The sequence below is a fragment of the Haliotis asinina genome, chromosome 9 (assembly GCF_037392515.1).
Source record: "Haliotis asinina isolate JCU_RB_2024 chromosome 9, JCU_Hal_asi_v2, whole genome shotgun sequence".
In the NCBI taxonomy this organism is placed as follows: domain Eukaryota; kingdom Metazoa; phylum Mollusca; class Gastropoda; order Lepetellida; family Haliotidae; genus Haliotis; species Haliotis asinina.
The window spans coordinates 38214837-38235540 of record NC_090288.1 but is presented as its reverse complement, the minus strand read 5'-3'; the positions used below and the strand labels follow the sequence as shown (position 1 = coordinate 38235540).

General features: G+C 40.3%; 1 protein-coding gene across 1 annotated transcript; it reads right to left on the bottom strand.

The window, feature by feature from the left end:
- Positions 1 to 2316: 2316 nt before the first annotated feature.
- On the bottom strand, positions 2317 to 3516 carry LOC137297228 (neuronal acetylcholine receptor subunit alpha-7-like). The gene has a single exon (XM_067829241.1). It carries the CDS (start codon positions 3514 to 3516, stop codon positions 2317 to 2319), a length of 1200 nt encoding a protein of 399 aa, XP_067685342.1.
- Positions 3517 to 20704: the final 17188 nt, after the last annotated feature.

Sequence of the window (20704 nt, the reverse complement as noted above, 5' to 3'; positions counted from 1 at the left end):
TTATTCCCCAGATGGATGCAGATACTTATAGATGTATTACAGTGAGTTATTCCCCAGATGGATGCAGATACTTATAGATGTATTACAGTGAGTTATTCCCCAGATGGATGCAGATACTTATAGTTGTATTACAGTGAGTTATTCCCCAGATGGATGCAGATACTTATAGATGTATTACAGTGAGTTATTCCCCAGATGGATGCAGATACTTATAGATGTATTACAGTGAGTTATTCCCCAGATGGATGCAGATACTTATAGTTGTATTACAGTGAGTTATTCCCCAGATGGATGCAGATACTTATAGATGTATTACAGTGAGTTATTCCCCAGATGGATGCAGATACTTATAGATGTATTACAGTGAGTTATTCCCCAGATGGATGCAGATACTTATAGATGTATTACAGTGAGTTATTCCCTAGATGGATGCAGATACATATAGTTGTATTACAGTGAGTTATTCCCTAGATGGATGCAGATACTTATAGATGTATTACAGTGAGTTATTCCCCAGATGGATGCAGATACTTATAGTTGTATTACAGTGAGTTATTCCCCAGATGGATGCAGATACTTATAGATGTATTACAGTGAGTTATTCCCTAGATGGATGCAGATACTTATAGATGTATTACAGTGAGTTATTCCCCAGATGGATGCAGATACTTATAGTTGTATTACAGTGAGTTATTCCCTAGATGGATGCAGATACTTATAGTTGTATTACAGTGAGTTATTCCCCAGATAGATGTACGACGAAAGTAAGCCTTGTCCGATTGTAATCCTAGTCTACCTTACTTGTGTAAATAGATGTATTTTAATTATTGGAAGTTTGGATTAGTAACTTGAATTGTTGGTGGCTGTACCCTCAAAGGGGGTGGAAGTATTGTCAAATTATTGTCCTCATGAGAGGGTACGTAAGTCCAAAAACATTCATAGAAAATTTAAACTTTCCACTGTTCTTAGTCGTAGTATATCTGTATTTTTAATTTTTGGCTAGATGTGTCTAAATTGCTAACAGCTGAGGGGATGATGTAAATCCGACTAGGGTCCATGTAGGAAGCAAAGGCACTCTATATCCCCATGGTCCCTAGTATGGTGATCTACCTCCAGTTGCTGGCAATCTATAGCCTGATTTTATATTGTATTGTCCGAATGGTGATATTAGTTTTAACTTTCCACACTAGTTTTAATCTCATTTGTGATATTCTAGTTGTTTTACTGTCCTTCGCTGACAGGTTTTTATACTATACATGTATTTCATTTCAGTATTAACTGTTCTCGTCACGATATGGCTGAGACATTGCCGATGTGACGTTAACTATTAACTCACTAACTCACTAGTCTACCTTACGGTAATCGCCCTGTCACATTAGCACATGATGTGACATCTGTCGCATACATCAACGTGTGGGACATTTGTCAAATATTACAAATCAAAAGTTTTCTTCTTGAACAATATGAAGAAAGCATATCGAAAATAGTTTACAAGAAGAGATAAAATTGTCACCAGTGCGAGTGTTAAGGGCAGACTAATACAAGTACATGTGACAAGTCGCTTTCATTATCAAGTAAAAGTCAAAGGCAAGTCAAGTGTTCATCTGAAAAATCATGGGAACATGTACTGTAAGTAAAGATTTGGATTTTCATCACTGATGTGTTAAGTGTACTCCATGTGAATTAAGCAGTGACAGAAATCTGTGAAGCTGTCACGCGATTATATGGGCATTCATATAGCGCTATATTCGCTCTCATCTTCGTGCATGCTCAAAGCACTTTGGGTTTCCTTTCTCTCGATCAATGGATACCACTTCATATTTTCAATCTCCACTCGCTGGGGATCATGTATCTCCTGCAGCCACTAGCGCACCGATGTGGCATTACCAACCTTATGAGGTACCCATTCACAAGTGGGTGGACTGAGACACAGAGTCACAGTACTTTGTCTGCGTTTTAGACAGCTCTAAAAATTTAAGATCCGGTGAAGTTAACATATGATGTAACATACGTCAGATATTACAAATGATGTTTCAGAACAAGGTATTGGTAATGTACACAAATAGTTCACAAATACAGAAATACAACAGTGAATCAACAAAGTCATTTCAGAGTGATGAATCCCTTTCCATTATCAAGTAAAAACACAAAGCAAGTCATTTGTTTTCCCGAAAACACACGGGAACATGTGTTGTGGGTGAAGATTGTCAATTGTCACTGATTCGTCATAACACATACTAGATGCAAGAAGAACGTCTGATACTGAACAATCAAAGTATTGCATGTCAACATCCAATGTCATCAGTGAATCGGCCGTCATAGGGATACGCTAATAAAAAATATCAGGTTAATGAGAAGTGTGAGTGTGAAGAACGTTCCAAATGCTACTCTGTTACATTTGGTGATTATTGCATCCTTTATTTCTGACTTCTTGTTTGGTTTGTCTTTCACTTCAGATTTGTTTGGAGAGGTCTGCTCAGTCTGTAGTTTGATTCTTCCAACTTTGCTGCCTGATCCACAAGCATTCGGCAGCCATCTTGGTCTGACCTTGCCATTTTGAAGATTAGTGTGGAATAACTGCATGAAGACCGTGACAAGACATGCGAGTGTGCTTATGAACACAAGAAGGCTGACGTAGACACTGAAAAAACACACGTGGTCGGAATTTGCTGGTAGGTAGGAGCTGATGAGAGTCATGAACATAGCATATGATAACAGGATAGAGACACAGAATGACACTTTCTCACCACTCTCCTTGGGCAAAAGAAAAACGAAGACGTTGAGAAAGGAAAGGAACACAACGGGCAGGATGTTGTTGAGGATGTAGAAGGTGACACGTCTCTGCAGGACAAAGGTCACCTCTATCCAGTCATAAGATGTATTGAGAAGAGTCAATTTCTGTCCTGTCATTGATATATTCCGAAGGTGAAATTCTCCATTTCCTTTATATGCTTCCAGAATTACTTTCGAGTCGTCTACGTTCATATATTCCTTAGATGCAGCAGCATAAAATGTGTTCAAGTGAAAATGGCATGTCTGACGATCGAAAGGAAACTGTTGGATATTCACCTTGCATCTTGTGTCAAACCTGCCTATGTAGGTATATGAAACTGTACCATCATGATAGACAAGCACCGTGTCCGTTTCATCTTTTAAATACTTCTGATTCGTCACAGAATCAACATTCAGTACATTTGGAGACCATACATCTGCCAAAGGCAGAGTTACAACATCGGGAATGTCATTCGTCATGTTCCATACCAAAAGCTGGTCCTTCCACAACATAGAAATCCATGCTTTAAAGCTGAGCACTTCCTGTTTCTCATCCAGAGATAAAAGTGAATACAAGCCCATACTTATACTCACTGTTGTGTTGGAACCATCCAACACCGGCCGGATCTTGGGGTCATAGTTCCAGGTGAGGTTGGCCAGGAAATCTTTTTCTTTGTAGGAAACGGAGCCCAGAGAGAGATGGCAGAGAAAGAGGAAGAAGACAATTCTATGCATGGCAGACATATTCAAACAAGCAGTGGAAACAACATTGCACATTATCAGTGCAAAGGAGATTCAGGATTAGAAATGATTCAAAGAGTTTTAAATGCACCTTTGGTTTCCAAGAGCAACGAGCAAAGAAACGCCCATTTGGTCGTTAGCTGTATTTCTGTACTCCATGGACATCTAAGAAGATCTTTTAGTTTTGATGTTGTATCATTGATACTAATTGCCATTTGTGTCGTTAAATATTAACTCACTCACTCAGTAGTTGCCATTACAATGTTATCTCTGGGATAGACTGTGTAAAACCTGAAAAAAAGGAATCTTCACTGATGGTCCTAATTAATGTTTGGAAAATATTTGAGGAAGCTTTTAATATTGACCTTAGTCAAAACTACTTCTAGTAATGGTGTGTAATCAGACAATGACATGCATGATTTTCTGAAGTAAAGAAAAAAGATGGCATGTTATATTGCTATCTGTGTACTTTTACATCAATATCATATCAGTGAATTGTATTCAAGAGTTTAGTAGTATAGACAATGGTGGTTCTAGCTCGTATGGATGCATCAGGCTTAGGAACGTCCAAATGGCCATCTCGGCTCCCACAGGTACTAACAAGGTAGAGTGTAGTGCAAATCTACTTCCAGAGAACAAAGAATGTCTCCACAAATTCCGCTGGTGGAAGTACACTCCAATATACGAGAATCCGAGGTAGTATAGACTCGGCAAAATCTGCCACCTGCCCATATCAAAAAGGAAAGAGGACCGAGAAGTGGGATTGATGCAGGTCTCCATAGACCAATCCATCTAGTGCATGTTGTCGGGGTCTCGGATTTATCTCATGGATTGGTGGGGTTCTGTGGTACTTGCATTGGATGATGTTCCATAGAAGCATGGTGGCCATCGAAATATAGACCCATAGACCCATAATCCACAATCGGCCCAACCCTTTCGATATCACAATGGTTGTCTTCTTCTTCCTCCTCCTGCTGCTCATCTTTGTCTTCATCAAGATCTTGTCTAAACAAGACATCTACCAACATATTCGCGGCTTGATTCTATGAGGTTTGATCTTTCCCATGCAGTTGCAGAAGACTTGGACAGACGGCAACATGAGACCAGATATTGCCACTTTTTCATCTACCTTGAGATGGCAACGGTTTTTGTTATCGGCTGCTGACAGCACACCTTGAAGTAGACATATTTCTTGGACTTGATCTGACAGTTCCATTTTGGAGGCATGTTGTTTATTTTTCTATATTTCCTATATGTCTATATGGAAATTCCTATTCAGGGAAAGCCCTGTTTTCCTACATCATACTGCAAACCTATATGGGAAACCCAAAACATACCTGCACAAGCCCAGGATTTTGCTACTTTTTGCCCGAGTTTTGCTGCTTGCAGTAAAAAACAAGGAAATTGTAGCAAAAATGCATGGGAAGCGTTCCTGGGGTGTGTAGTCCATGTCTCTTGTTTCCAGAAAACACATTTCTTGCTGACGATGCGATGGCACCGCACTTGCAATTCGAGTTGTCTGCAACGAAGACAGTGGGCAGTTCCGATATTGCAGAGAGGCAGTCCATGCAATGTTCTCGACTATAGCCTAGACTCAGTGAGAAAACTATTGCATTGTCCTTTCATACTGATGAAAGGCATTCATAGCAAACGAAACATTCAACGTTATGTTAGATATGTATATCAAGCTATTTACTGTAAAACTTTAAAACACTTATTTTTGTTCAGTACTTTGACACTTTCTGTTCCGTGAAAATTAGTTTGGCCATATCTTTGGGCTTGATGTGTAGGCCTGTTTCGGGATGATATGGAAGGTATTCTGTTGGTCCTAGACACATTGATATTGGCATATGCATGTCACACAAAAAATGCTATCCAATAAGTTAGCATTGAACGAATATTACTTGTCAAGTTAGAAGAGACGTAACTCTTTTATCAGAATGTAGGTATACTTGGAACGGGATGAGAATTGATGTATGGGGATCTATGTATATGTATGGATGTACATAAATTTCACAAGTATCTTTGTTTATCTAAGCTGCTCACAAACAGGCTGTGTTGGGCTAATAATTGATATTACTGTTTATAAAACTCATGAAGCTTTTTTCATGTTGAACAGATTGTGTACAAGTTAATATTTCTCAGTCAGACATTTTTGAAACAGTTGACAAACATATTACACCAGTATCTCTGTCCACTTTTGAGGTAACATTCTAAACTTTGATACACTGGGTGACTCTTCTGAACGAATTCGGACGAATCTTCTGAAATAAAGGACTTGAAGTGTGAACAAGTCAAGCTCACCCACATTTCTGTGACTATTTGTCAGAGGAACTTCTAGAACCCTCATTTTAGTCACTTCCGTGATAACAGAATGCTATTTCTGCAATAAACGACTTATTGAACTGACACACACTGCATGTTACGACAATGGTTTTCCTACCCGTGCAAGTGACAATGGTTTTCCTACCCGTGTAAGTGACAATGGTTTTCCTACCCGTGCAAGTGACAATGGTTTTCCTACCCGTGCAAGTGACAATGGTTTTGTTACCCGTGCAAGTGACAATGGTTTTCCTACCCGTGCAAGTGACAATGGTTTTCCTACCCGTGTAAGTTAAAAGGCCAATCTGAATCTGTAGTGCTTAACATTATATTTTGGAAAAAAAAAACAAGAGTTAGTAGGTTTCTCTTCAAACTTGGAATGAAACATCTGATGACAGGGATTGCCTGCTTTCGCACCTGATGTAACCTCTTGCTAATCATTTGCTTTTAGACCTCAAATGAGATCACCTGCGTTCATAATTCCTCTGTGAGATAACTTGCGTTCATACGAAAGGACGTTCGAACACAAGCCACTGTGTCTGTCTGTGCGCGAGTGTGTGCGTGAGGGCGGGTATGCTTGTGCCTGTGTGTGCATGCGTGCGTGTGCGTGTGCGTGCGTGTGCGTGTGCGTGCGTGTGTTCTGTAGATTTCCAAGAACTGTAGGTTGAACAACACACTATATTACTTCTGCCACCAGCATAGACCACAGTTGCATTTACACCATCCTATCAGCCTCTTGAGATTGTGATAACATTTAACCATAACTTAAAGGTCACATGCAACCAAAAAATCAAACATAATTAAAACACAAGTATCACTTATTCATGGCATCTAATATACATTGCTGATTGTTAAAACACAAATAAACAAAATTATAAGCGTACAATCGCGATTCAAAAGTGCAGTATTTTGTACTTGGGCTTACTTCACTCGAAACGAAGCCCGCGGGAGACCGAACCCAGTCATAGTGGGTGGCTGTGCACTCAAGTGTAACGACGGCTTCCGATTGACTGTTTCATTTGCTGATATGCTGAGGGTTCATTGTGTGTACAGAAAGATGATCTGTTTGATAGGCATTTTATAAGTATGGTGAGTCACAAGAAAGATTATTTATGGATAACTTCTTTTACTGTACTGGATGCATCGTTTCAGTATGGATTCATATACCGTTGTCAAACAAAATCATATATACTTGAAGTTGTTATCCATAGAGAATGCATATAGATTAAATACATGTTCTCTGAATTTGAGTTCCATCGAATCAAAAATCATCTCAGTAGAGATGGTAAACTACTGCGTGGCTGGAAACTGTCATTCGTCCAAGTACGAAGCAGGACTTGAAACTGACAAGAGTTTGCACCAGTTTCCGTCAAATCCAGTCATCCCCATACAAAATGTGACAGCTACAGGTCTCGGGTGCACGAGTCAAAAATCAATTTATTTTGTTTATGGCGTATAGCCTGATAGGTGGTAAGCTCAAATTGCTTGTGGTCAATGATTGAAGCTGTGTATTGCATATTGCCTTTAGCAGACAGGCAGGCAGACATACAGGTGTCAATAAACCAGACATTGAGCTTTCTCTGTGACAAAGGCTGCTTACCACTATCAACAAGTTTGTGTGTGTGTGTGTGTGTGTGTGTGTGTGTGTGTGTGTGTGTGTGTGTGTGTGTGTGTTGATTATTTACTTATTTGTGTACACAACCAAGATTAGGCTACTGCTCACGACCTCATACTGCGAGCATGCGGAGTGAATCGTTTGAACTCCGATTTCGCGGGCTTTTTTTCCATCGCGTTTTCTTTTCAACTTTATAGACTGAATTGGCACTTTTCATGATTTGTTTCGTTAAGCGCATACCTAAAGATATTAGAATCTGCAAAGTTGCGTTTTACGTTGCATGTTACCTGAGGCTTTAAAATGACAAATACACTACGATTTAAATCGATACGGTGCGGAGGCCAGTCCACTTTTATCACGGACTGCCTGAACACCTTTTTCCATGACTCAGGAAGATATTCGCTGAACTAACCATAAAATGAACTGACAACTGAACAGGGCGTAATCAATAGTTGGTTTAATGTGATACATATTTACACCTCCCATTTCTTTTGTATCAGATATATCTTATCCTGGATGTAACCTCTACAATGGTGTATAGTCGCATCAGGAAATGACGCGTAGTGCCCAAAAATTCCTACATGGAGAGGAAGCCAACAGAAATCGATGCCACACTGGCCAGAAGCAAATGATTGGTTATACAATGGAACAATGAAATGGAGCTGACAAAAACAGATCACAAAAACCAGATACATCATTAACAAATTGAGATAAGGAAAGATAAAGGCAAATACTAATGAAAATGCTTTCAATACTGATGTAAAGTAAGTCAATTGTTCACCCGAGTGAGTGATTTAATAATTAATACAACGGTAATGTTTCAGCCATATCCTGACGAGAACAAATCCGACTCGAGAGACTAGTGTATGGATACTGAGACCGAGGTTGATTTCGACCAAAGTGAAAACGTAACACTTGTACAAGGTCAGTGACCTCTTGGCACGAACGGAGCTGATGTTGGGGAAACAAGAACTGATAACAAGGCTGATAACGACGTATTCGATCGTCTCTGGCAAGGGAAGTCCAAATCAAAGAAGATGATTACTGTGAAAGAACCAGGCTATCACAATTAGAATTAAAACTAGCTTGCAATGCTAGTGCCAGTGACAAGCGGATAGCACTACTTTGACATAGGTCGCTAACAAATGAAGTTAGGTCACCATGCTAGCAATTTACTCGTCTATAAAAGCATTGGAACGTGTGTTGTGTGTGACAGATAGTCTGACACATGCATATCACGTGGTAACCAAGTTTTATTAAATCATATTTTCCAAATCATATTAAGTACTGGGAAACACGCACACACATACAACTCACCAAGCGTTCAAACCTTTGTCTGGTCAATGAAACAGAATCATATGTTGTCTCCAGGGCCTCATCTTGGTACTTATTGCTCTTTTACAGTTATTCTACACAGGCAATCTGTATCCTAATGCAATACTAATAATTGTCCTTACTGTAATCCTTACTTTTGTTACAAATGAACAAGGTACTGCGTATATCAAGAAATAGTTCACAAGAATTATATACATCATTAACAAAGTGAGCTAATGAAAGATATGTGCAAAGACAAAAGAAAAATCCCTTTCAATTCTGAAGTGAAACATCAGATGCAAGTGATTTGTTCATCCGAAATAACACTGGTACATATACATGAGCTGTGAGTGACAGAGAATACTTCACACATAATAATACAACATATCACTTGACAAATCTGCTGATAATGTATTGCGTGTGAACCCCACAGTAATCCTGTCAGTAGGATACGCTAACGAAAAATAGCAGGCTAATGAGAGCTGTGAGTATGAAGAACGTTCCAAATGCCACTCTGTTGTACTTGGTAAGTATTGCACCCTTCATGTCTGACATTTCTGCTTTATCTTTCACCTCCAATTTGTTTGGCGAGACATCATCAGTCTCTAGTTTAGTTCCTCCAACTTTGTTGTCGGGTCCCCACGCAATAGGTAGCCATTTTGGATAGGCCTTGCCACGTTGAAGATTTCTATGAAGTATCTGCATGAAGATTGTAACGAGGCATATGAGTGTGCTGATCAACACAAGAAGGGTGACGTAGACACTGAAGAAACACATGTGATCGGAGTTCGCTGGTAGGTAGGAGCTGATGAGGGTCAGGAACATGGCATATGACAACAAGATGGAGACACACAGGGAAACCTTCTCACCACTCTCCTCGGGCAAAAGAAAAACGAAGATGTTGAGAAAGGAAAGGAACACAACGGGTAGGATGTTGTTGAGGATGTAGAAGGTGGTTCGTCTCTCCAGGACAAGGGTCACTTCGATCCAACCATGCCTGGCATTGAGAAGACTGTATTCCTTATGTGTGAACGAAGCACTAAGAAGGTGAAATTCTCCGTTTTCCTGATATTGTTCTCGATTTACATTCGAGTCTTGTACCTTGAGAAATTCCTTAGTTACAGGAGGATAAAATGTGGTCAAGTGAACACGACATGTCTGACGATCGAAAGGAAACTGTTGGATATTCACCTTGCATCCTGTGTCAAATCTACTTACATAGGTATATATAACTGTACCATTCTGATAGACAAGCACCGTGTCCGTTTCATCTTTTAAATTCTTCTGATTCGTCACAGAATCAACATTCTGTACGGTTGGAGACCATACATCCATCAATGGTATTGTGACTGCATGAGGAATGTCATCTATTGTATCCCACACCAAAAGCTGGTCCTTCCATACCATTATAACCCATGCTTTAAAGCTGAGGACTTCCTGTTTTTCATCCAAAGATATAATTGAGTACAATCCCATACTAATACCAGTTGTCGTGTTGGAACCATCCAGCACCGGGCGAATCTTGGGGTCGTAGTTCCTAGTGAGGTTTGTCAGGAAATCTTTCTCTTTGTAGGAAACAGAACCAAAGGTTGTGTGACAGAGTGTGACAACTATAAGGCCGCATTTGAATAAGGCAAACATTTCCAAGACTTTGGCCAATGTTGAACGATAAACTCACTCAACCACATTGAAACCTGCCACACGTAAAGATTTAATGTTCGAAATGATTCACCGCATGGTAAAAATGTTCGTGTACAGGGGAAACCTTTTAGACATTATGGGATGTGCTGTCGCCATCGGTAACTGAACAGCTTTGTCAATTTGATGCCGCAATCCTACATTACGCCTAATAGCCCGGCGGAGATGCTTTTTTTCTTGCATCTGTAAGACATGGATAAGAGCGCTCCATGACAGATCCCCGTAAATTGTATGAATCCCATCTCGTAACGATGTAAATATCGACAGACGTTCTATTATGCCATGATTGCCAAAGCAATTTTCAGTGGTGATGTCTAATGGGTATTACGCTTTTTCCACTAGGACTATTATGACAATCTTTCATGTTAATTACCTGACATATTGGCGTCCATATTAGTATCACAATTTAACCATTGATTACGAATCAGATTACGTTATGACTTTATCTAATGCAGTACTTGCATTTATTTGCCATTCCACTATCTTGCATTTAGTTAACTATTCCGGCTAAAAATGTAATTGAATATGTATGTGTACTTTTCTGTATATCTTGTCTCTCACATAAAGGCTCGGAAAAATGATGTTTGATGAAGTCTGAGAAAATATAAAAAGTCTGTACTAGATCAGCAAGAGCATTGATCTGAGTAAATGGGATAAGATGGCGTGTGTAATCCAAGTCAGCGGGCCTGTAGACCCGAACTCGTTAGTCCCCGGTGAGTGAGTGAGTTTAGTTTTACGCCGCACTCAGCAATATTCCAGCTATATGTCTGTAAATAATCGAGCCTGGGCCAGACAATCCAGTGATCAACAACATGAGGATCGGTCTGCGCAAATGGGAACCGATGACGTGTCAACCAAGTCAGCAAGCCTGACTAACCGATCCAATTAGTCGCCTCTTACGACAAGCATAGTCCCCAATGACAAGGATGGCTTACTGGAAACCAGTTCTAACCCGGAGATCTTCACAGGTCTTAAACAATAATATAAATTGTTGTTGTATTGGCGGCAATGTTTTACAGTTATCCAGCTGATTCATTAAAACTATATTTGAGGTGTTACATAATATAATAATTCCCAAGTAATCTTACGGTTTGAGATATGCAATTTTGTTCAATCCATGTATACAGCTCACAAGCTAGATATAAATGTATTGTACCACACCTGGAGGCAGGTTAAGCATCTGCTAAAGGAAGACCATCGTTTTCTTTAAACATGGGGCTAGTGACTGAAGCGTTCCCCTATTACGACGAGGACCTGTGTTCGATTTCAAAATGGGTAAAATATTCTCAACACATGTTTGTGTCACACGGTGATATATTGCTGAAAGAGATGTAAACCAATACTCACTAACTGTTAGTTTTTTAGTATCATTTCTTTTATTATTCAGCGACATGTCGTGACATACACAGGTATTTTGTAGTACGTTTGCTAAATGCGTTTTAATGTAGGTGGTTTGTCTTCATGTGTATATTTGCGCTGCTAGTTTACCGTAAGTAATGGGCCAGGCCAGCTCAATCGCTTGGCAATGTTCACCAAACTGGATAACGCGATCCGTATATTGTCTTTTCCAGTGGAAATCGTTTATGGGTGTTCCTTCGGGAATGCACACACCTCTTCTCTCTTCTTAACTGGAACATAGTCCATCCAGTGTCATATTTTGTCAGGATCGAATCACTGAAGGTAATAGGCATTGTGTTCTCATATTTTGTTATTAAAGTATTTCCGTCCCAACATCAAGCAGTGTATTTGGACAAAACGACTGTTGAAAGGGAGACATGTCAAGTATCCAAATTGCGTATATCAATGTTCATGCTGTTGATCACTAAACCGTCTGGTCCAGACTCATTTATTTACAGACAGCCGCCATACAGCTTGAATATTGCTGCGTGTGTCGTAAAACTAATTCACTAACTGTTTGCAGGATGCTGACCCTTCGCATAATGAACGCAGGTGACCGTATGCCTCTAGTCTCATCTCCCTTCTATCCATGGACTATACGAACTAAGTATAGAATTATGATCATCTGTGCACAGATTGACTGACACACACATGGTGATCACGTGGTAACCAGGTTTAACTCAATCAGCCATATTAAGGACTCGGAAACACACGCTCACATCCAACACCCCAAACAACTGCCTGGATGTCAGGTTAGGAAACAAAAACTCGCATGTTGTCCCCCAACAGCCTGCTCATTGATACTAGGTAAGCAAAACTAGGAACTTGGACCTAGATTTTCGAATTCATTACCTTACCATTACATGAACTTACGACTATCGTGGCGCTAAGAGAGCTTCGAAAACCTAGACCTTGGTCATGTGAAAAGGCACTGGAACTTGTGCTTGTGTGAGTGAGAGATAGACTGACACATGTCACGTGGAAACCAAGTTTTATTAAAATCAGTCATACTAAGGACTGGGAAACAAACACGCACATACAACACACCAAGCGGCCAAACGGTTGTCTGGTTAATGAAACAAAATCACATGTGGTCTCTAGCAGCCTGATCATTGGTACCTCTATTAAAGTTGTTCTACAAAGGCAATCGTTATCAGATAATTGTCCTAACCCTCCTCACTGTACTCCTTGCTATGTCACAAAAGAACAAGATATTGGTAATATTTAAAATAGCTTACACAGCAGATACATCATTAACAAATTGAGGTTTAGGAAACAACGAATACAAATATATATTACAAATCCCTTTCCATTATCAAGAAGGAAAACCAATTGTTTATCCGAAAATGCACTGGAACATGTGCGCTGAGTGAAAATATTGATTTGTATTAAACATTATAACTGTCACTGATATCACTAAACTAATCTACTGATCAACCAGATGTACACCAGTAGCAGTCCCGGTAAAGCCGACAAAGGGATACGCTAAAAAATATACAAGGTTAATGAGAGTTGTGAGTGTGAAGAACGTTCCAGATGCCACATTTTGCGAATATAACATCTTTCGGGTTCTGTCTTTTTTGGTTTGTCGTTCACGTCCGATTTGTTTGGAGACACATCCGCGGTTTGTAGTTTGGCTTTTGCAACTTTGTTTTCTGATCCCCGAGCAGCTGGCAGACATCTTCGACAGACCATGCCGCTGTGAAGAATTGTGTGAAGTACCTGCATGGAGATTGTAACGAGACATGTGAGTGTGCCTATCAAAACAAGCAGGGTGACGTTGACGCTGAAGAAACACACGTGGTCGGAGTTCGCTGGTAGGTAGGAGTTGATGAGATTGACAAACATGGACACTTTTTCCCCACTCACCACCGGCAACAGGAAAACGAAGATGTTGAGAAAGGACAGGAACACGATGGGCAGGGTGTTGTTCAGGATGTAAAATGTGGTTCGTCTCTGCAGGACAAGGATCACTTCTATCCACTCATATCTTTCATTGCAAAGAGTGTGTGTCTGTTGTGTGAAAGATGCACCGAGAAGGTGAAATTATCCGTTAACATCGTGGCAGATAATTGCTATGTCTGTTTCATCCCTTAGATTCGCCAAATTCGTCACAGAATCGATATTCAGTATGGTTGATGACCACACGTCTGCCAAGGGCATACACACAACAACGGGAACGTCATTTGTCGAGTTCCACACCAATAACTGGTCCTTTCATATCATAACAAAATATGCTTTAAAATTGACCACTCCCTGTCTCTCAGCCAGAGAAAGAATTAAATATAACCCCATAGTTGATTTCGTGTTGGAATCACCTAACACCGGGTGGATCTTGGGGTCATATTTCCATGTGCATGTGAGATTGGATTGGCCAAGAAATCTTTTTCCATGTGGGAAACAGAGCTCGAGCCTAGAGTGGCGTGACAGATAAGCAAGGTGGAGACACGTCTGTATGTACAACAAACATTTTCAAACAATATTCACGCCATATTAGTCATGGAGACAACAAAGAGTAACCTCGGTGCAAAGGGGATCTGGCTTTAGAAATTATTCAAGGCATACCATAGATATTATTGGTAGCCAGAGGCAACGGGGAAAAGCTTGGTCGCTTGGTCATTGTCTGAATTCCTGTACTAAATGAACAACTGAACAGCTCTCTAAATTGCATCATTAGCGTCAATTGCCATTACAATATCGAGCTGGCTAAAGTGCCAGACTAGTGATCCAGCGAGGTTGAGGTGTCGAGATCGAGCCCACCTCTGATCAGTTCTAAACAGCTTGAAGTCAACTTTGTGTGCAAACTCTTTCCGTGTTGTCACAACCCTTAGTGTACAATTCACGACGTGTTAGAACATGCTGAAAAACAACCGATTCAACATTCGTTGAGTTTGAGTGAAATGAAAAATTGTCAAAAACAGCGAAAAACTAGGGTGCTGACTCACACTAGCACCTGCACTAACCTGACCGCAAGCGCAGAGGTTGAACGCAACATGAGGTTACATTAGCATCTTAATCAGTATAATGTTACACTGGCCCTCAAGATTTCGCCCTCACAGAGATACGCTGATGAAAAAGACCAGGTTGGTGATAGCTGTGAGTATTAAGGTAGTTCCGAATGCAACAATATTGAACTTTCTGATTACTGCAACATTCCTTTCCGAATCTACTCGTTTAGCTGTTTCTTGTGACCGGACAGGAGACGCATCGTTCGGCTTTGCCTGTGACTCACTTGTCCCGACTTTGTTGCCTGATCCATCAGCCCAAGTCAGCCATCTTGGAACGTCCTTCCCTTCCTGCAGGCGAGTGTGCAGTGCCAGTATGAAGATAGTGACGAGGCATGTGAGTGTGCTGATCAACACAAACAGAGTGACATAGACACTGAAGAAACACACGTGGTCGGAGTTCGCTGGTAGGTAGGAGTTGATGAGGGTCAGGAACATGGCATATGACAACAGGATGGAGACACACAGGGACATCTTCTCACCACTCTCCTCGGGCAACAAGAACACGAAGGTGTTGAGAAAGGACAGGAACACGACGGGCAGAATGTTGTTGAGGATGTAGAAGGTAGTTCGTCTCTTCAGTGTCAGAGTAATTACAATACGTGTTTGTACTGTGCCATATGTCACCATCTCCTCAGATTTCATTGATGCACCAAGAAGATGAAATTCTCCATTTTCCTTATACACTTCCAGATTTAAACTTTCGTTCGCTACCTCAAGAATCTCCTTACTAACTGACGAATATAGGGTAGACAAGTGGATTGAACATGTCTGTACATCAAAGGGAAATGTCTGAATATTAACTTTGCAACTGGTATCAAATCGTCCAACGTAAGAATACAAAGTCACACCATCGTTGAAGACAACTACACTGTCAGCTTCACTTTTCAAATATCTCATGCTCGTAACAGAGTCAACAATTGTTACCGTCGGCAACCACACATCAGAGACAGGCAGAATGAGAGCAGGAGGGATGTCGTCAGTTACTTCCCATGTCAAAAGCTGGTCCACCCACACCATCACAACAGATGCTCTGAAACTAATAACTTCCTCTTTTTCATCCAGAGACAAAATGGACTCCAATGCCGCACTGATCTCGACTGTCGTGTTGGACCCATCTAATACAGGACGAATCTTGGGGTCATAGTGGTAGGTGAGATTGCTTAGGAAATCCTTTTCTTTGTGTGATACGGAGGCGAGACTCGCGTGGCAGAAACAGACAACAAGAAGGCTGTCCAAGACGCTTGGTAGCATGGTCATGGTTCTCTGGAACCAAACAGACGTGTATGCTGTCACAGACTGAACATCAGCGATGTAACATTCTGGTATCCAACGGAAAAGCCAGTAAAATCAATATAAATATTTTTTTGTTTGTTCATGCTTAACTTGCAATAACTCAGTTCGTTTTATGTTGTCATTATAATTTCTTCGATTATGATTTGCATCTTGTATATTTGTTTGAGCTTTTTGCAATAATAAGTGCCAATGTTTTTGAGGTAGTCATGTTTGCTCAAAGTGCATTGAAATACACAGTGTAGACTGAAAAACACCTGCATCTGCATTCACATTTGGAGTTCCATTGAAATAGAACTGTGATTTTGTCATAAAAGAATAAACTTAAATAAATACTCCTTTTCTACTTTAAGTATATGCTGTCAAGCAAAAGCGGTTTGTCAACAATGCAACGCATTTCGGAATTTTCCCACTGGTACCTATGAACACTACAGAGATTCATCTACATTGCAAGGCGAGACGTGACTATGCGCGCAACAACTCTGCTTAAGATAATGAGTTTTGTTAATTTCTTTTGTTGGTTTTTGTGACTTCCATTTTGCCCATTGTCAGCTGCAGCCATAGTCTAATCCAAGATCTTACAGAATGAATGCATACTTGATACATTTACAGGCATCTGCACGTAAACACTATAGTCTACGTTCACATTTCGCCGCTTTGAAGTACAATCGACTCTACTCTTTGTAGCAAGATTTCAAAGAGCGTCAAAGGAATCTTGCTCAAAACGTGTCTATCACGGTTACTGCACTCAATGCCTCACTAAACCATTCAGGTTTTATGGTTAACGTTTGGAGGAAATTCCTACATGGAGAGGTAGCCAACAGAAATCGATGCCACACTGGCCAGAAGCAAATGATTGGTTATACAATGGAACAATGAAATGGAGCTGACAAAAACAGATCACAAAAACCAGATACATCATTAACAAATTGAGATAAGGAAAGATAAAGGCAAATACTAATGAAAATGCTTTCAATACTGATGTAAAGTAAGTCAATTGTTCACCCGAGTGAGTGAGTTAATAATTAATACAACGGTAATGTTTCAGCCATATCCTGACGAGAACAAATCCGACTCGAGAGACTAGTGTATGGATACTGAGACCGAGGTTGATTTCGACCAAAGTGAAAACGTAACACTTGTACAAGGTCAGTGACCTCTTGGCACGAACGAAGCTGATGTTGGGGAAACAAGAACTGATAACAAGGCTGATAACGACGTATTCGATCGTCTCTGGCAAGGGAAGTCCAAATCAAAGAAGATGATTACTGTGAAAGAACCAGGCTATCACAATTAGAATTAAAACTAGCTTGCAATGCTAGTGCCAGTGACAAGCGGATAGCACTACTTTGACATAGGTTGCTAACAAATGTAGTTAGGTCACCATGCTAGGAATTTACTCGTCTATAAAAGCATTGGAACGTGTGTTGTGTGTGACAGATAGTCTGACACATGCATATCACGTGGTAACCAAGTTTTATTAAATCATATTTTCCAAATCATATTAAGTACTGAGAAACACGCACACACATACAACAAACCAAGCGTCCAAACGTTTGTATTGTTAATGAAACAGAATCATATGTTTTCTCCAGGTCCTCATCTTGGTACTTATAGCTCTATTACAGTTATTCTACACAGGCAATCTTTATCCTAATGCAATACTAATAATTGTCCTTACTGTAATCCTTACTTTTGTTACAAATGAACAAGGTACTGCGTATATCAAGAAATAGTTCACAAGAAATATATATATCATTAACAAAGTGAGCTAATGAAAGATATGTGCAAAGACAAAAGAAAAATCCCTTTCAATTCTGTAGTGAAACATCAGATGCAAGTGATTTGTTCATCCGAAATAACACTGGTACAGATACATGGGCTGTGAGTGACAGTCTCATCAGTCTCTAGTTTAGTTCCTCCAACTTTGTTGTCGGGTCCCCACGCAATTGGTACCTATCTTGGACAGACCTTGCCACGTTGAAAAATCGTATGAAGTATCTGCATGAAGATTGTAACGAGACATATGAGTGTGCTGATCAGCACAAGAAGGGTGACGTAGACACTGAAGAAACACACGTGATCGGAGGTAGGAGCTGATGAGGGTCAGGAACATGGCATATGACAAGATGGAGACACACAGGGAAACCTTCTCACCACTCTCCTCGGGCAAAAGAAAAACGAAGATGTTGAGAAAGGAAAGGAACACAACGGGTAGGATGTTGTTGAGGATGTAGAAGGTGGTTCGTCTCTGCAGGACAGGGGTCACTTCCATCCAATTATGCTTGGCATTGAGAAGACTGTATTCCCTTTTTTGTGAATGAAGCACTAAGAAGGTGAAATTCTCCGTTTTCCTGATATTGTTCTCGATTTACATTCGAGTCTTGTACCTTGAGAAATTCCTTAGTTACAGGAGGATAAAATGTGGTCAAGTGAACATGACATGTCTGACGATCGAAAGGAAACTGTTGGATATACACCTTGCATCCTGTGTCAAATCTACTTACATAGGTATATATAACTGTACCATCCTGATAGACAAGCACCGTGTCCGTTTCATCTTTTAAATTCTTCTGATTCGTCACAGAATCAACATTCTGTACGGTTGGAGACCATACATCCATCAATGGTATTGTGACTGCATGAGGAATGTCATCTATTGTATCCCACACCAAAAGCTGGTCCTTCCATACCATTATAACCCATGCTTTAAAGCTGAGGGCTTCCTGTTTTTCATCCAAAGATATAATTGAGTACAATCCCATACTAATACCAGTTGTCGTGTTGGAACCATCCAACACCGGATGGATCTTGGGGTCGTAGTTTCGAGTCAGGTTTGTCAGGTAATCTTTCTCTTTGTAGGAAACAGAACCAAAGGTTGTGTGACAGAGTGTGACAACTATAAGGCCGCTTTTGAATAAGGCAAACATTTCCAAGACTTTGGCCAATGTTGAACGATAAACTCACTCAACCACATTGAAACCTGCCACACGTAGAGATTTAATGTTCGAAATGATTCACCGCATGGTAAAAATGTTCGTGTACAGGGGAAACCTTTTAGACATTATGGGATGTGCTGTCGCCATCGGTAACTGAACAGCTTTGTCAATTTGATGCCGCAATCCTACATTACGCCTAATAGCCCGGCGGAGATGCTTTTTTTCTTGTATCTGTAAGACATGGATAAGAGCGCTCCATGACAGATCCCCGTAAATTGTATGAATCCCATCTCGTAACGATGTAAATATCGACAGACGTTCTATTATGCCATGATTGCCAAAGCAATTTTCAGTGGTGATGTCTAATGGGTATTACGCTTTTTCCACTAGGACTATTATGACAATCTTTCATGTTAATTACCTGACATATTGGCGTCCATATTAGTATCACAATTTAACCATTGATTACGAATCAGATTACGTTATGACTTTATCTAATGCAGTAATTGCATTTATTTGCCATTCCACTATCTTGCATTTAGTTAACTATTCCGGCTAAAAATGTAATTGAATATGTATGTGTACTTTTCTGTATATCTTGTCTCTCACATAAAGGCTCGGAAAAATGATGTTTGATGAAGTCTGAGAAAATATAAAAAGTCTGTACTAGATCAGCAAGAGCATTGATCTGAGTAAATGGGATAAGATGGCGTGTGTAATCCAAGCCTGGAGACCCGAACTCGTTAGTCCCCTATGAGTGAGTTAGTTTAGTTTTACGCCGCAATATTCCAGCCATATGGCAGCGGGTCTGTAATTAATCGAGTCTGGACCAAACAATCCAGTGATCAACAACATGAGCATCGATCTGCGCAATTGGGAACCGATGGGTCAACCAGGTCAGCAAACCTGACTAACCGATCCCGTTAGTCGCCTCTTACGACAAGCATGTTCACCTTTTTGTGCAAGCAAGCAATTAGTCCCCTATGACAAGCATGGCTTACTGGAAACCAGTTCTAACCCGGAGATCTTCACAGATTTTTATAATATAAATTTATATATAATTAAATATTTAATAATATAAATTGTTGTTGTATTGGCGGCAATGTTTTACAGTTATCCAGCTGATTCATTAAAACTATATTTGAGGTGTTACATAATATTAAAAATTATATTACGGTTTGAGATGCAGTTTTGTTCAATCCATGAGTACGGCTTGGCAATGTTCACCAAACTGGATAACGCGATCCGTATATTGTCTTTTCCAGTGGAAATCGTTTATGGGCATTCATTCGGGAATACACACACCTCTTCTCTCTTTTTAACTGGAACATAGTCCATCCAGTGTCATATTTTGTCGACCCGTGAAGGTCCTGGGGTAGAATAGGCCTTCAGCAACCCATGCTTGCCATAAAAGGCGACTCAGCTTGTCGTAAGAGGCGACTAACGGGATCGGGTGGTCAGGCTCGCTGACTTGGTTGACGCGTGTCATCGGTTCCCAATTGCGCAGATCGATGCTCATGTTGTTGATCACTCGATTATTTACAGACCGTCGCCATATAGCTGTAATATTGCTGAGTGCTGCGTAAAACTAAACTAAACTCACTCAT

Bases quoted from the DNA above. Each gene is read 5' to 3' on its own strand.
- LOC137297228 (XM_067829241.1), bottom strand. From the start codon at position 3,516: ATGTCTGCCATGCATAGAATTGTCTTCTTCCTCTTTCTCTGCCATCTC.